The following is an 18,159-nucleotide window of genomic DNA, read 5'->3' as shown; positions in this document are numbered from 1 at the left end:
CCACAGGTGAGAGCCACAGGGAGGCGATGGGTGTGTGTGTGTGGGGGGGGGGGCTACAGAGTTTTAAAAATATTTCTTAGGTTTATTTATTTTACTTCGGTTTGTTTTTGTTGTTATTGTTGTTGTTTTGGTATGACTGGTTTGCCCGTATGCATGTACGTGCACCATGTGTTTCCTTGTTGAATTCCCTGGGGTTACAGATGGCTGTGAGCCACGATGTGCATGCTAGAAATTGAAACTGGGTCCTCTGCAAGATAGCTCCACCATTATTGTTATTTTTTAAAGCTTTTTTAAGATAAGGTTTCTCTGGGTAACAGCCCTGGCTGTCCTGGAATTCTGTAGATCAGGCTGGCCTCAAACACACAGAGATCCACTTGCCTCTGCCTCCCCGGAGTGCTGGGTGGGATCAAAGGTGTGTGCCACCACAGGGCAGGCTGCAAGATAGCTCTTAACCTTTGGCTCCCCTCTACAGAGTCCTTTTACACTGGGAGAAATTGACTTTTGCTCTAAAAGAAATGGAAAGTCAATTTCTCCAAAGAGAAATGGAGAGCTCTGAGCACAGGAATAAGTGTTAAACAAGCCCAGCAGGTTTTTTTGAGCTATAACTCACACGCCATGACATTTACTCTCTTACGGCATACAGTCCAATGATTTTTTTTTTTGGTCTGTTTCCACAGTCATGCAACTGTCATCACTACCTAATTTTAGAACATTTTCATTATACCAAAAGAAGTCCTGTACTGTTTTAACAGTCACTCCTTCCCTCAGTCCCTTGTAGCTGCAAATTTAATATGTTTCTGTCCATTTGCCTATTCTAAATATTTCATATTCATGTAATTATACAATGTATTTTTTATGATGGGCTTGTCATGGAGCATAATATTTTCATACCTATTATAGCATATACCAATCCTTCATCCTTTTTTTTAAAAAAAAATCTGTTTAAACTTTATTATAAAAACAAACTTGCAAATAAAATAAACATCATACATTAAAATTATCCAGACCCAGCCGGGCGTTGGTGGCGCATGCCTTATGCCTTTAATCCCAGCACTCGGGAGGCAGAGCCAGGTGGATCTCTATGAGTTCAAGGCCAGCCTGGTCTACAAAGTGAGATCCAGGACAGGCACCAAAACAACACAGAGAAACCTTGTCTCTGAAAAAAAAAAAGAAAGAAAAGAGAAGGAAAGAAAGAAAAAAAATATCCAGACCCAAAGTCTAACATCTCAGTAACTTCTATACAGTTAGAGTAGACATTCTGTAGCTGTAGAACTTCATAATGGATTTTATACTTTCACTATAGAATATATTTTTCTGCTCTCACCAACTACCAAAAATGAAAAAAATCCAACACAAATTAGAACCAGAAAAAAAAGCTAGTTTTATGACTCCTTTTGTAACTCCTGTCCATTCAGGACTTCCTGATCCCCTGATGTTTAGCCTTTCTGGTTCTCCTTCCTGTAAGTTATATTTATGCTGTACTCATATGCACAGTTGTTTGCACAGAAGATATATCACTGGCTAGACTATGCATATGAGGGAAAATATATAACTTTTCTTTTGTGTGACTTTGCTTAATATTGTACATTCTAAGTCTATCCATTTTCCTGCAAATTTTATAATTTCATTCTTTGTTTTGGGGGTGGGGAGTGGGTTGTGAAACAGGCTTTTTCTGTATAGTCCTAGCTATCCTGGAACTCGCTCTGTAGACCAGGCTGGCTTCAAATTCACAGAGATCTGCCTGCCTCTGCCTCCCAAGTGCTGGGATTAAAGGCAAGTGTCACCACTGCCTGGCTCCTTTTACTTTTTTCTGTGTCCTCAACAAGATTTCTGCAACTTTTTGCAGAATTTTTTGCATTTTTATAATGAAATGTAAATCTGAAATTGAAGGCATGTGGGGTAAATGTAAGCATAGTTTTGTGAACATTTTGTTTTAGCTTAAACATCTGTATATACAAATACATGGTATGAGTTTGATGTAAAATATTTTTGTGTTCTATAGGTCAGGATTTAAAAGCAAGAACAAAAAGTTTGAGGGTTGGAGAGATATGCTCAATGGCTAAGAAAGCATATCTCTCTCTTAATTTTGAGAATGTGTCTGTCTACATAGCCCTAGTTATCCTGGAACTCACTTTGTAGACTAGACTGGCTTCGAATTTAGAGATCCTCCTGCCTGCTGGGTGCTGGGATTATAGACCTATGCCACAACTCCTGGCGCAGAGCCCACCCACTTCACTTAAATTGAGGGACCTGCGTGGTTCCCAGCCTGTAACTCCAGCATCGGATCTACAGCCCTCTTCTGGCCTCCATGAGCATTCCACTTACAAGCACAAACCTATAGTCAGACACATACATTTAAAAACAAAATCTTAAAATATAGTTCAGAAGTCACTAATGCGACACATTATGATGCTTTACATTGAAAAAGAACTGGGCGTTTTGAGTCCTTCCCTCAAAGTAAGCAGGAGTCTGTCAAACAGAGGCTCAGGAAATGATCCAATAAAATTGGTAGAGCACTGTGCACGTGTTTTTCCTCAACGCCGAGATCGATGGCTAGCCTGGGACACCTCAAGAACAGAAAATGTGCATGGAACGGACTAGGGGAGCCCACCAAGAGGGCTTACAAGACCTTGGCAAGAGGGTGGCTTACAGACCCCGCGGCCGCAACCAGCCAGCCACTACCCAGGTCTGCAGCGCCGGCGGCTGGGAGGAGGCGGGCCCAGAAGCCGAGCACGCGCAGTAGAAGCGTAGAGGCTGCGCCTTCCGCGGTCGCACGGCCAGTCGCTGCACGCTGTCCCCGCCCCCTCCGCTGCCTGCCGCGACTGCGCGCGCAGAGCCTCTGAGGGCGCCGGCGGGAAGGGACGCGGCGGGTAAGCAGGCCCTGCGTCCCGTGTGTGTTTCTCACAGGGTTGGGAGCTTCCCTGAGTCTGGCTCTCCGGACCGGGAAGATGCGAGTTTTCCCGGCGCACTTGTCCTCGGCTTTCCTACTGTCACCCCCGGAGGCCCTCTGACCGCCCAAGTGTTGTCGCCGTCGCCGCAGCTTCCTCCGGTCTACAGCGCCGTGGCCTCTGCTCTCCCCACCCCCACTGGGGAAACCCAAAGCCGGCCCCTGCCCCTGATTTCTGCCGGCTTTGTGGTGAAATTCCTTACCAAGCTTGCGCCGTCAGTAGCACCGAGTTGATTTCCTGCCTATAGTGTCGATCAGTTTAGGGAGAACTCTAGCTACAGCGTCCAACTCAAGCACAAAGACAGTTGTTTTGATGCTCAACTGGAGTTCTGGCCCCCTTACTAAATCAACTTTCAGATGCTCTTGAGAGGGAGATCGAGGCCACCAAAACATAGGTCCTCTTTAATTCCTCCGATCGTGTCCATCGTTAGCCAATAAACTGCTTTTCAAGTTGGATCTGTTGAGGCGTCCTTAGATCCCTTTGCACTACCCCAGAAGAATGCTTTTCCTGTTTGCATGTACAGTCATTTCCCATGTCACATTTTGGGATGAGGTACTCCACTGGCAGTGGGATAGAATCAGCATTTACTGGGGGGGGGGGGGGGTGTGTGTGTGAGAACAAACATTTCAGCTCTCTACTGCCAGAGTGAATATTCAGTAAACTGTTTCTTGTAACAGGAGGCATTTTGACTTAGTGGCTCTGCTTTGATACCTTCAGTAAGAGACAAACGTAGGAAACCTGGCATCACACCTCAGGGGTTCAAACTCTGCTACCAGGGAGAACAAAGCGCAAACAGGCCAGACAACCGTACCATGTTTAGTAACATCTACAGGTCGAATTTCTGCATGGAGATAGACTGGCTTGTAAGATGTTGGCATCATGTACATGCTGAAGTGACATTTTAGTGGCTCCCTTCAAGCCTCTCAAAGTTTCTAGATAGCCATGAGTATCAGTTTTATTATTATTAACAGAAGGTCTCATTTTGTAGTCTTGGCTGGCCTGGAACTAAGAGATCTCCCTGCCTCTGCACCACCACACCCAGTCCCAGCCTGTTTTTACTGATAATTTTGACTGTATGCTAAACACTGAACTTTTTGTGTGTGTGTGTGTGTGTGTGTGTTCATTAGTGTGTGGGTGTCAGAAGCCCTGGAACTGGAGCTGCCATGTGGGTGCTGGGAATTAAACCCAGGGCCTCTAGAATAGCAGTCCGTGCTCTTAACTGCTGAGCCACCTCTCCAGCCCCATGAAATATAAATATATATTAATATATATTAATGTATTAATGTCAGGTTACAATAGTTTGGTCAATTTTATTACTCATTTTCTTTCATGCCTAAATTACAAGACCTTAATCATTTTAACATTTCCTCTGCTTTATCTGCCTTTTTTTTTTTTTTTTGATTTTTTGAGACAGGGTTTCTCTGTGTAATGGAACTCACTTTGTAGACAAAGCGAGCCTCGAACTCACAGAGATTCACCTGCCTCTGCCTCCCAAGTGCTGAAATTAAAGGCAAGTACCACCACCGCCCAGCTTTATCTGCTGTAGGGAGCTGCGTGCAGCCGCGCCTCAAAGATGGCGCTGGCTTCCGCCTTCCACCCTCCCGACAGTGAGTGCTCTCTGTGATAAACAACTCCTTATTTGGCTAAGGCTAGGATCTGGCTTCCTTCCGCGCGTACCTGGACCTATCCGTAGTACCCACATGGCAGACTGGGGTAGGCTACCCAGAGGCTATTTAAGTTGTGGGTTGGCTCTCCCCGGGTCAGAAGATTGTCTCAAGGTTCCTGAATAGACTGCTTGGAGAAGAGCCTGGTGTTGCGTCTTCCTTGCTGGTCGAGGCGGACACGACAATCTACCTATCTTATATTGTAAGAATTCATGGTTACTTTATTCAGTAACCTGAATTTATTCCTTTGATTCTCGTTGCAATCTATTATGTTATTTGTCTTCAACTTTCCTTTGTGACTTAAATAATAAAAGGATTGGTTTTTTTGTTATCTCATACTTCATGCATATTTGAAGAACCCAAGAGTTCTGAAATGTCTATTGACATGTTTCTTTTTGCTAAACCTATAAAGATTTAGGTTCAAGTTTCTGTACTTGAGTTCCATTCTCTACATCCCGATCTGATAATTTCCATGCAATATGATATGGTAGGAACAACCCTAGGCTTAGAGTAAATGAATATGAGACTGTCCATGAATTAATGCTGGAGAAAGTCTAGTAGTTTTCTTTTCTGTGGCCTGAGAGAAGATTATCTTTTTCTTCTGATCTCTCAGTTATTATAAAAATTACAATTGAGGATGAGGCATGGTGGCACAGAACATTAATCCCAGCACTCAGAATGTAGAAGCAGATGGTTCATTTTGAGTTTGAGGACAGTCTGGTCTACATAGTGAGTTCCTGTCTGGCTAAGACTATATGTTAAGACCCTGTCTTAAGAAAACAAAACCAATCAAAGATAACAAAAACTACAGTTGGCCTAATTTGTGAAGAAGCTAACAACTGAAGCAGGTTTGGCAGCACGTACAGTCCCAGTGCTAGGGTGTCAGAGGGCAGGAGGGCCATTACAAATATTGTCTCATAAAACAAAAACCCAAGCCTTTTATTTCTTATTTCACAAACATTTGAAATGCTGATATATGTTGGAGACCAGTCCTATGGCAATAGAAGCTAGTTCCTGGTCATGAAGGGACTATCTTTCAAGAACTTTGTGTGTGTGTGTGTGTGTGTGTGTGTGTGTGTGTGTGTGTGTGGGCTGGGATTAAGATGGCAGGGGTAATATAGGCTATAACATAGGTAAGGTTAGGGTGGCCATCAAGTCTAGAGGAGAGAGAAACAGGAAAATGTTATCTGAAAAGCTATATTTGAACAGTCCTGGGTTATAACAAAGATCCGCAAAGGCCTTGTATATTAAGGGAAGCATACAGATTGAAAGATTTTAAGCAGACATTTGGGCTGGTCACAGTTGATTTTTAGAAATTCATCATGCCTAAAATGTTTACTTCCTGACTGTATGATATATCTTCTGCCTTTGCACCTTACTTTCTTTACCCAAGGAGGGGTTTATGACTGTTCCTCATATCTTACTGCTATTTATCTTTTAGTGCCCAATTTAGTGCTTATTTCTTCTGTGAAGCATTCTTTGATGTACATATTCCATTACCAGAAGGCATATTAGAAGTCTTACCATACAGTTTTAGCTCTTATTTGTTTGATTTGTGTTTTATGACCCTAAATAAATGATAGAGAATGTTTCGTCTATATGTGAATAGAAAATATATTAACAAAAAGATCTGTTGTTTGATCTTTGTGTTTTGTTTCTCAGGGTAGAAGCAGATAATGGTCAACAGTCTCTTTAATTAACCTGTGATCATCATGTCTAAGGAGGAGTGTGCTCAAGCTGGTGATAGTTCATTTTCCTCTGAGAAACATGCCCAGCTCATCTTGGCCCAAATCAATAAAATGAGAAATGGACAGCATTTCTGTGATGTACAGCTACAAGTTGGGAAGGAAACCTTTCAAGTTCACCGGCTGGTTCTGGCTGCCAGTAGTCCATACTTTGCAGCTTTGTTTGCTGGAGGAATGAAAGAGTCCTCAAAAGATGTTGTACAGATTCTAGGAGTTGAAGCTGGAATCTTTCAGTTGCTTCTAGATTTCATTTACACAGGTATATCTATATATTAGTTTTCTGTTGCTGTGATAAAATATCATGACCAAAGTAACTTATTTGTTTCTTTGTAAAAGTGTTTTTTGTTTTTTGTTTTTTGGTTATTCAATACAGGGTTTCTCTGTGTAGCCCTGGCCGTCCTGGAACTTACTCTGTAGACCAGGCTAGCCTTGAGCTCACCAAGATCCTCCTGTCTCTGCCTCCTGGGTGTTGGGACTAAAGGCATGAGCCACGATACTCAGCTCAAACTTATAAATAGAACCAAGAAAATAAATTTGGGACCAATGTAGCCCACAGTCAGGATGAATCTCTCCCACCCGCATCCAGTAGCCACTTGGTCCCAAGTAAGCACAGAGGCTTATATTATTTACAAACTGTATGGCCTTGTTAGCTAGCTCTTATAACTTAACCTGTTTCTATTAATCTATCTGTTGCTACATGGGTTGCTCCCTGAGCCGCAGGCTAGCGTCTCCCCCCCACTCCACCCTCCTTCATCTTCAGTTTGAATGTACTGCCTAACCTATCTTGCCCTACCATAGGCCAGTACAGCTTTATTTACCAACCAATCAGAGCAACACATATTCACAGTGGACAGAAAGACATCCCACAGCAGACCAATAGTTTAATGCAATAATTGTTATAAAAGGCTGGGGGTGGCCAGGCATGGTGGTACACACCTTTAATCCCAGCACTCAGGAAGCAGAGGCAGGAGGCACTCTCTGAGTTCAGGGGCAGCCTGGTCTGCATAACAAGTTGCAGGTCAGCCAGGGCTATACAGTAAAACTCTATCTAAAGAAATAAAATGAAATAAAAATTTTTGTTTTTTTGTTTTTTGTTTTGGTTTTTCGAGACAGGGTTTCTCTGTGTAGCTTTGCGCCTTTCCTGGAACTCACTTGGTAGCCCAGGCTGGCCTCGAACTCACAGAGATCCGCCTGGCTCTGCCTCCCGAGTGCTGGGATTAAAGGCGTGCGCCACCACCGCCCGGCTGAAATAAAAATTTTAAAAAGGCTGGAGGTATAGCTTAGTAATAAAGTGCTTATCTATTATGTTCAAGGCTCTAGGTTATCCACAGACTCTTAAAAGGGATAAAAGTATAAGACTGAATGGAATATTTATTAGGTAAGAGAATTATAGTGTTTCTACTACCTTGAATATAATTAGCTATTTGATGTCCTCCAAAGTTATTCCATAAATTGTGAAAGTAAGACTGAGCATAATGGCACATAATTATAATCCCAGTAGGGAGGTAGAGGCAGAAGAATCAGGAATTCAAGGTCATCCTCATCTACATAGTGAGTTTGCGACCCTGTCTTAGAAAAGAAAATGAACATGGAGTCTTTGGGGGAAGAAATCCAAATATTCAGTTCAAATTTTTAGTAGTTTCTCATATGTTATAGAGTCTTGATTATACCTCATATTAAAAGACTAACACTGTATGACATTTTATCATAAATGAATATAGTAAACCTGCTTTCTTTCCCTCCCCACTACCTCAGTAAGTTTGTTAATTGCATATAACCTGTGTTAAAAGTATGAACTTTACCTGGATGTAGTGTGCACTCCTTTAATCCCAGCACCCTGGATGCAAAGACAAGAAGATTGAGAGCTGGAAACCAGCTTGCTCCATATAGTGAGACTTTGTCTCAACAAGCAAGCAAAGTGTTGGCTTTAATGTCAGTCCCTAATTTGCACTTTGCTCAATCATACACTTTTTTTTTCAAAACATTTTTGAAGAGTTCTTCATTTTTATGTTCTGTGTATGAGTTTTTACCTACATGTATGTATGTGCATCACATGTATGCAGTGCCTGTGGTGGCTGGAGAGGGCCTTGGATTTCTATGGGAATTGGAGTTACAGGCCACTGTCAGGCATCCTGTAGGTGCTAGGAACTAAATCCTGGGTCCTCTGCAAGAGCAGCAAATGCTCTGACTGCTTAGCCATCTCTCCAGTCTTTCTGTCATATAATTTGGAGAAGAGTTATTTAAACTTCCTAATTCTGTTTACTTAATACAATAATAAGAAAATTTATATCTACTAGCTAGGAATATAGTGAATGTTGAATGAGTATAAAGCAACTAAAACTGTGACTGGTTTATTATAGTTGTTCCATAAATGTTGTTGGTTGTTTTTTGTTTTTGTTTGTTTTGTTTTGTTTGAGATAGGGTCTCATTCTGTAGCACTGACTATCCTAGAACTCACTTTGTAGATCAGGCTGGCCTTGAACTCACTTGTCTCTGCCTCCCAAATGCTGGTAGATTGAAGACATTCACCAGCACACTGGCCTAGTTGTTCCATGAATGTTAAATATCATTGTCATTTAAATTTTGTGTTTTTACCATATATCCTATTTACTAAGTTTCTACTCTGCAAAAATTAAACTATTATCGAAGTCAAGTAAAATATTAAGCTGAATGTTTGTTTTGATTTAATGACTATTTTATCTACTTCTTTCCTTAGGATTAGTGACCATAGCTGTGAACAATGTTCAGGAGCTGATTGTTGCAGCAGACATGCTACAATTGACTGAAGTTGTTAATCTCTGCTGTGATTTTCTGAAAGGACAAATTGACCCACAGAACTGCATTGGACTTTTCCAGTTCTCTGAGCAAATTGCCTGCCATGATCTTTTGGAATTTACAGAAAACTATATTCATGTCCATTTCTTGGAGGTTCATAGTGGAGAAGAGTTCCTGGCACTTACGAAAGATCAGCTGATCAAAATTTTACGAAGTGAGGAGCTTAGCATTGAAGATGAATACCAAGTCTTCTTAGCTGCAATGCAGTGGATTCTGAAAGACCTGGGAAAGAGAAGAAAACATGTGGTAGAAGTGTTAGATCCAATTCGATTCCCTTTATTACCATCTCAGAGGCTTTTAAAGTACATAGAAGGTAACTCTTTTACTATGTATCAAATTAGTTGATTACTAAATTTTTTTCTTTTGTGTGTTGTTTGTGTGTGCGAAGATATGTGTGAAGAAGGGGTGTGTGCATGCACTTAAAGGCCAGAGGCTGACCTCAGGTGTCTTCCTTAGTTGCTCTTCACCTTGTTTTTTGAGACAGGATCTCTCAGTGAACCTGGAGCTTGCTGTTTCATCTAGACTGGTTAGCCAACAAACCCCAGGGTTCTTACTGTCTCCACCTCCCCAGTTCTAGGATTTCAGGCTCATGACACCTTGTTGGACATTTTCACATGAGTGTTAGGGATCAAACTTAGGTCCCATATACTCTGGTCAGAAGTAGTTGGCCAACTGAGACATTTCTTTAGCACCACAGTGGCTTTTTTTTTGTTGTTGTTGTTTGTATTTTCGAGACAGGGTTTCTATGTGTAGCCTTGGCTGTCCTGGAACTTGTTTTGTAGATCAGGTTGGCCTCCAACTCACAGAAGATTGTGAGTTTCAGCCAGCCTAGACTACGCCTTAAAACAAAAAATCTCCAACAATGAAAAAAAACAAAGAAGAAAATGCTTAGAACCTGAAGATGATTCAAAGTTTACACAGAAGCCATAATACAAGCAATATAAAACTCAAGTTTAGCCAAGTGGTGGTGGTACACACCTTTAATCCCAGCACTCGGGAGCAGAGGTAGACGGATCTCTCTGAGTTGGAGGCCAGCCTGGTCTACAGAGCTAGTTCCAGGACAGCCAGGGCAACACAGAGAAATCCACTACCCTCCCAAAAATTACAGTTTTAATTTTAAACAGTAACAACTCTCTGCTAAGAGAAATTAGGCACTTAGTATTTTTATTTTTCTTTCCATCCTCTTTTCTGTTAAGACCCTCAAGGTTTATAGCCATTATTTATATTTATGTTTGCAATTATGAGTCCCTTGGCTCTATGCCCTTATCTCTGTATTCAGATGATTTTGATGCCAACAGATTATCAGTTGTAGTTTGTGTTTAAGATAGGATCACATGTAGCTGGGGTTGGTCATTAACGCAATATATAGCCAAGAATGACCTCACACTTCTGTTCCTCCTGACTCCATCTCTCAAGTGCTGCATTACAGGCATGTGATACTATACCCAGCTTCAAGTATAGTGTTTCCATTACCATATTTTTCTTTTTTATTCATTGTTTGAGTTGGCCAGATTAAAAATTTCTTTTTACTATTTTAAATTTTTTTTTTTTTTTTTTTGGTTTTTCGAGACAGGGTTTCTCTGTGTAGCTTTGCGCCTTTCCTGAGACTCACTTGGTAGCCCAGACTGGAGATTCGCCTGGCTCTGCCTCCCGAGTGCTGGGATTAAAGTCGTGCGACACCACTGCCCGGCTACTATTTTAAATTTTTATGTGTGTATTTTGCCTGCACGTATGTCTGTGTATCATGTGTATGCCTGGTGCCCTAGGAGACAAAAAGAGGAGGGATCAGATCCTCTGGAACTGGAGTTACAGATAGTTATAAGCTCCCGGGTGGGGTTCTAAGAACTGAACTTGGTCCTCTGCAAAAATATCAAGTGTTCTTAACTGTTGAGCTCCACAGGTTGACTGGACTTTTTTTCACTTTTTTTTTTTTAATCAAGTACTTCTTTCTTTTGCTTTGTTTTGTTTGGTTTGGCTTGATTTTTGAGATAGAGTCTCTCTATAGAGCTTTGGCTGTCCTGGAATTCTCTATGTAGACCAGGCTGGCCTCTAACTCACAGAGATCTACCTGCCTCAGCCTCCTGAGTGCTGAGATTAAAGGTGTGTGCCACTATGCCTGTCTTTTTTCTAGAGAAACATGGCTCTTTAGTTCCTGAATCCTTTCAAATTTGAAAATTCCTGGGTGTTGCTTTTTTAAATTAAATTTAGATTTGTATACTGTTCTTTAGTTATGATGGTATTCCTATTCTTTTTGAATTTGGTAAGGCATAGTTTTTTTGGAGGGGTTATGATATTTTGTAGGTTGTCCTTGGGTTATGAGAATGCATATGAAGGTCAGAGGGCAACTTGTAGGGATGGGGTGGATTCTTTACTTCCACCTTACGGGTCCTAGGGGTTGACCTTGAGTTGTTCAGGCTTGGTGGGAAATGCTGTGGCCCACTGAGCCATCTCGCCAACATATAAGACATAGTTTGGTTTTGTTTTCAGTGATTTCTTTTTTCTGGTTGAATGCCTTAAGAATTCTTTCATTATTCTTGGTGTTATTGTTGTTGTTTTGTTTTGAACTTCGTTTTTTTTTTTATTAGATTATATCATATTTTCTTTCTTTTTGAAAGTTCTTCTGAGTGTGGGATGCAAAGACAGAAGAATCATCTGTAAATTTGAGGCCAGTCTAGACTACTTAGTGAGTTCTAGGCCAACCTAGACTAAAAAGTGAGGTCCTGCCTCAAACAAGCAAAAACTTCTCTAAAAACAAAATAAGTTTAATTTTCCCATCACTTTGGGGAAGTTTTTTTTTTTTTTTTTTAAAAAGATTTATTTATTTATTATGTATACAGCATGTTTGCCTGCAGGCCAGAATAGGGCACCGGATCTCATTACAGATGGTTGCGAGCCACCATGTGGTTGCTGGGAATTGAACTCAGGACCTCTGGAAGGGCAGTCAGTGCTCTTAACCTCTGAGCCATCTCTCCAGCCCCCTCACTTTGGGGAAGTTTTTTGTGTGAAATTTCTGAATACTTTCAAATATCATTTGGGAGTCATCTTTTTTAAACTGGTGTGTGTGTGTGTGTGTGTGTGTGTGTGTGTGTGTGTGTGTGTGTGTGTGTGTTGCCTATGTCTGTGCCTTTGGAAGCCAGAAAACATTCCTGATCTCCTGGAACTGGGGTTACAGACAGTTGTGAGCTGCCATGTGGGTGTTGGGAATCAAATCTGGTTCCTTTGGAAAAGCAGCCAGTGCTCTTAACCATTGAGCCATCCCTCCACTCCACCCTCTTTTTGAGATAAGGTCTCAGTTATCCTAGGCTGGTCTTAATCTCATTGTGTAAACAAGGATGACCTGGAACTTCTGATCCTCCTGCCTCCACCTCCCAAGTGCTAGGATTACAGGTGGGAACTACCAGAACCAGTTTAGAAACAAAATATTCTGATGGTATGAGGAGCGTTTCCTAAAAGTTCCTTGGGTATGATTGGTAGGTTGCTTCTGGCCAAGGATACTTAGATGAGGTGGTGTACTTGAGATGAAAGTCAACCAGTGTCCTGTTAGTCAACTTGTACATTTTGTCTTCTCTGAAAAAGCAGTATTTTCTGATTTTCATAAAGAACTAGTAAGGGGCTGGGTGGTGGTGGCACATGCCTTTAATCCCAGCACTCGGGAGGCAGAACAAGGAGGATCTCTGAGTTGGAGGCCAACCTGGTTTACGGAGCGAGATTCAAGACAGGCACCAAAACTACACGGAGAAACCCTGTCTGGGGGTGGGGTGGGGGGGAAGATGAACTAGTAAGGGACGTAGAGATCCGCTTGCCCCTGCCTCTCAAGTGCTGGAATCAAAGGTGTGCACCACCATGACCAGCTAATCAATGGATAATTTGGAGGAAGAATGAATAATTAAAAAGCAAAGCAGAGGAAACTGAAAAACAAAATAATCAATATAGTATCTTGGTTGGGGTAAAGCTTAGTGGAGGTTTGCTCAGCATAATTGTGGCACTCTGTTTGATCCAGAGTAAGGACATCAGCCCTACCACTACCCTCATGTTTCAGTCTAGAAAGACAGAATACAATTTGTCTTACTCAAATTTTGTACTGCAGAATACAAAGTAATTGTACCCAGATAAAAGGAGAGGAAGGGAGAATTAGCTCTTTGTCAGAGCAGGGTTTGAATAAGGAGGCCGTGTAAACAAGATACTAAAAAAAAAAAAAAAAAAAAAAAAAAAATCTGTTGAAGTAAGTCCCAGAGAAAAGAAGAGAAAGAAATTAAGAATTCAGCCTGGGTTGAGGGGAGTTGGGCGGGGGTGGGGGGAGATGAGCCATAAACAGAAACACAATCCTCTTGAAATTCAGACAATAGAGTTACTTTAAAAATACCAATTTTATGATACAGGAGCATAGGAGGAGATGAAGTGCTAAGGAAACAAAGTGAGAATTGAAACACCAGTTTTGTAGACAGGCATATATATATATACATGGTACATAGACATGCATGTAGACAAAATAAATGTAAATAAAATTAACTGTAAAAGTTTTAAAAGTTTTTTGTTTCTAGCTTTGTCTTATCATTTTTGAAGGTTTATAACATAAACGTATTTTCTTTTTGTTATTAGATTTTATGAAAAAGCATGTGACTTTTAAAGTGTTTTCTTAGATAATGGTGTTGTTTAGTGTTGGGGCTTGAACCGAGATACTCACACATGTTAGCCAAGTGCCTTCCCACTGAAACTGGCCCTGTAATTGTGAACTTAGTTCATTTTACCATCTTTATTTGGGAAACATTATACATGTATTTGCAATTTTTTTTGTTGTTGTTTTTCAAGACAGGGTTTCTACTCACTATGTAAACCAGGCTGGCCTCCAATTCCCGGAAATCTGTCTGCCTCTGACTCCCGAGTGCTGGGATTAAAGGCATGTGCTACCACTGCCTGGCTGGTATTGTTTTTTAAAAGCTTTTAAATTACATTTTTATGTATTTGTGTGTATACATGTGTGTGTGTGTGTGTGTGTGTGTGTATGGGGGGGAGTGTTCCAGTATACCTCAGCATGAGTGGAGGTCAGCAGACAATTTGAGGAGTTGGTTCTCTTCTTCCACCATGTAGGTCCCTGGAGTCAAACTGAGGTCTTCCGACTTGGCAACAAATCCTTTACCTGTTGAGCCATCTCACTGGCCTCTTTAAAATATTTTGATAGATTTAAGGAAAGTATATTCCTTAGCAGCAATAATAAAAACATTATTTTCTATTATAAGAGACATACTGTTGTCTGATAATAAGTTTGGGGCTTTTTTTTTGAAGGATTTATTTTATCTAAATAATGTGTATGTCTGTGTGGGTATGTGCATGTGAGTGTGGGTGCCTCTAGGGTGTGGGTGTCCGTGGATATGGAGCTCTTTGAGATGAGTTTATAAACTGGGAACCAAACTTGGGTCTTCTGCAAGAGCAGTACACTCCCTTAACCCTCTCTCCAACACCAATGATGAGGGTATTTTCCTTGTTGTTTTTAGTTGCTGTTTTTTGTTTTGTTTTGTCTGTTTTTATTTTTGAAACTGGGTCTCACTATTTAGATCGTGCTGACCTAGAATTTGAAGAGATCCTTATGCCTCTGCCTCCTGAGTGTTGGGATTAACAGCTTGTGTTACTCTGACTGACCAGGAAATGTGTCTTTTCAGTAATATCTGAAAATCTTTTAAAACATGGTCTTTTTAAATACTGTTTAGGAGTATCTGATTTTAATCTTCGAGTTGCATTGCAAACACTTTTGAAAGAATATTGTGAGGTCTGCAAGTCTCCCAAAGAGAACAAGTTTTGTAGTTTTCTGCAGACATCCAAAGTTCGACCTCGGAAGAAAGCAAGAAAATACCTGTATGCAGTAGGTAAGAAAAATCTGAAAAATAATAGAAATTATTATCAGGATAAGAGCTTTTTAATAGTTTGTTGTTATTACTATGCAGGTATTACTAATATGCAAATCTATCAGAAGGATATTTAATTTCATGTTTGGCTTAAGATTAGTAAATTGAATTTGTGTAATAGGATGAACACATTTAAAACTTAACAGCTTCTCATTCAACATTTCATTCAATGTTCTAAATCTTTGGTCTCTGATTACCTAGTTACCATCAAATGACTGTGCAGATTTATGTATTTATTGTGTGTATGCACATACATGTGTTATGGTATGTGAGTGGATATGAAAGACAACTAATGGGAATTGGCTTTCTCCTCCCACTTGTAGGGATTGAACTCAGGTCATCAGGCTGCACAGCCAGTTGTCTTTACCTGCTGAGCTACTTCTTCAGCACAAGAAACATTTCTGTAAAAGTTCAATTTTGCCAGGCATAATGGTTCATGCCTACAATTCTAGCATTCTGAGGCTGAGGCAGGAGTGCCGTGAATTCAAAGCCAGTTTGGGTTACATAGTGCATTCTGGGTCAACCTAGGCTACAGTATGACACTATCCTTAAAAAAAAAACTAAATAAATAAATTAATTCAAGGGAAAATATCTAAAAAATTTGCACTGTTCATCATGTCTTAGGTGGTCATTAGGGATGATAGATAAGTGGTATCTAAAGTGCTGGCAGCATGATCCATAAGAATATCTGAGGAGTCTTTTCTGCCGTCTTGGCTTCTATGGAAGCCTGCTGGGAAAAGAAGTTCTAAAAAGCAAATATGTCGGGAAGGCTGTGGTGCAAGGCCATTTTTGCTGGCTATAAGCAAATCTCCAGCACCAAAAAGAGTACACAGTTTTCTTAAAACTGAAGGTGTTGCCGGGCGGTGGTGGTGCACGCCTTTAATCCCAGCACTCAGGAGACTGAGCCAGGCGGATCTCTGTGAGTTCGAGGCCAGCCTGGTCTACAGAGTGAGATCCAGGACAGACACTAAAACTACACAGAGAAACAGAGAAACCCTGTCTCGGAGGGGAAAAAAAATCTTTTCTGTGAAATATGGCCTAGCACCCTTAAAAAAAAAAAAAAAGTGGATTTATAAGCCAGACATGGTGGTGCAAGCCTTTAGTCCCAGCACTAAGAAGATAGAGGCAGGCAGATCTCTGTGAGTTTGAGGCAATGTACACAGCCAGTGCTATGTAGAGAGACCATGTCTCAAAATTTTTTCAAAAGTGGATTTGTGTAAAAAAAAAAAAATCAGAGGAACATGTCAAAATTTATAATTTTAAACCATTGAAGTTGATACATATAGAATGTATGGCTGTCCAGAAATCTAGATATAGTATAGTTTCTATATAATTGCTTATGCATAATATAGCTCATAATTATACATAATTAATTTTATACATATTTTCATATTATAATATGTAAACAGTCTTTTGGAGTACATATTATAGCTTTGGGTTTTTTTGCTGAGTGGGTGTGCAGGGGAAATATGGATTTCAATACACTATTTTTACTGTGTTTTGCTTCTTTTGCTGTTTTGTTTTGTGAGACAGAGTTTCTCTGAATAGTCTTGGTTGTCCTGGAGCTCACTATGTAGACCAGGCTAGCCTCAAACTCAGAGAGCCACCTGCTTCTACAAGTGCTGGGATTAAAGGTGTGCACCATTACCACACAGCTTTTGCTCTAGTTGTTAAAAGCTTATTTTTTATTATTGTGTGTATGATCTTTGTATGTGCATGCACATGCCATGGTGCATATGTGGAACTTAGAGAACAACATTTGTAGAGTGAGTTATTTCTTCCATCTTAATGTGGGTTCTAGGGATTGAATTCAGGTTTTCAGGCTTATGTGATAAATGCCTTTACCAACTGGCCATCTCACCAGCCCTCAATCACTTTTTTTTTTTAGATATATTTCTTATTTTTAATGATGTGTATATATGTGTGTATCTCTGTGTGGGAATGTGCATGTGTGAGTACAGGTACCTGCAAACTTCAGAAGAGGGCATTTATTTTATGTGTATTGATGTTTTGCCTGCATGCATGTCTGTGTGAGGGTATCAGATCCCTGCAACTGGAGTTACAGACAGCTATAGCTGCCATATGGGTGCTGGGAGTTGAACCCAGGTCCCCTAGAAGAGCAGCCAGTGCTTTTAACCATTGAACCATCTCTCTAGCCCCCTCAATGCACTGTTTTTAATTGGGACATACAAAAGTCAAAATGAAACTTTATAATTAGACAAAGAATATTGCCTAGGTTTGTATTTTATATAGCTTTCTATTATAACTGAGATCATATGGTAAAACACTGAGGTTAACCTACTCATTGCATACAAGCCATAATTTTCCAGGACTTGGCATAGTTGAGAATTACATATTTTATATAATATTTTTATAGAGGTGACAGGCTCTAAGCTGTATAAATATTTAGATACAGGGGACTAGATTTTCTTTACTGCCATTTTTATATTTAGCAATAAGTGGTTTGCTGTATATATTTTTCTTCTCTGTTTAGGTGGATATACACGGTTGCAGGGGGGCCGTTGGAGTGATAGTAGAGCCCTCAGCTGTGTAGAACGTTTTGATACCTTTAGCCAGTACTGGACCACTGTATCTTCGCTTCATCAGGCTCGATGTGGACTTGGAGTAGCGGTTTTGGGAGGGATGGTCTATGCTATTGGAGGTAACAATAAAATATCTCATTTCTTTCATTAATCTACGTGGCTAATGTTATGCCTGTGTCATAAGGCCCCCAGAGACCACCAGGAGTCTGAGTTCATATGCAAAAGCAGAGAGCCTTTATTGCAAGCTCAAGCTTGGGCTCTCCCTTCGTCCAACACAGAGGTTGGATTAGGGAGAGCCTTGAGCTCAATTGAGGCAGGATTTTTAAGGAGTAAAGAATGGGGGGCTCGAGGAATTCTGGATTCAGATGGGGATTGTACTCCTAATTGGGCAGGAATGGGGCAATGAAGACTTGATAAACAGGGATTGGTACTGGCATTGCTGCAAGGAAATTGGCAACTTATGTTACAAGTTATGTAAGCTATTCTTTATGTTTTAGAGCATCTAGGACTTGCTTGTCTCAATT

The 18,159-nt window shown here is 40.6% G+C and overlaps 1 protein-coding gene across 1 annotated transcript in view; it reads left to right on the top strand.

The window, feature by feature from the left end:
• Positions 1-2,740: 2,740 nt before the first annotated feature.
• Positions 2,741-18,159, top strand: part of Ipp (intracisternal A particle-promoted polypeptide) — a 37,466-nt gene continuing 22,047 nt past the window's right edge. The window contains exons 1-5 of the mRNA XM_052717878.1: positions 2,741-2,870; positions 6,275-6,616; positions 9,074-9,505; positions 14,898-15,053; positions 17,587-17,754. Coding sequence (XP_052573838.1) covers positions 6,325-6,616; positions 9,074-9,505; positions 14,898-15,053; positions 17,587-17,754 — 1,048 coding nt within the window. The 5' untranslated portion in view covers positions 2,741-2,870; positions 6,275-6,324. The remainder of the gene's footprint in view (positions 2,871-6,274; positions 6,617-9,073; positions 9,506-14,897; positions 15,054-17,586; positions 17,755-18,159) is intronic.

The sequence above is a fragment of the Peromyscus californicus genome, unplaced genomic scaffold (genome assembly GCF_007827085.1).
Source record: "Peromyscus californicus insignis strain IS unplaced genomic scaffold, ASM782708v3 Scaffold_5__1_contigs__length_169319896, whole genome shotgun sequence".
NCBI lineage: Eukaryota > Metazoa > Chordata > Mammalia > Rodentia > Cricetidae > Peromyscus > Peromyscus californicus.
Note: the sequence above shows the minus strand (reverse complement) of the source record. Positions and strands in the feature narration are given on the sequence as shown.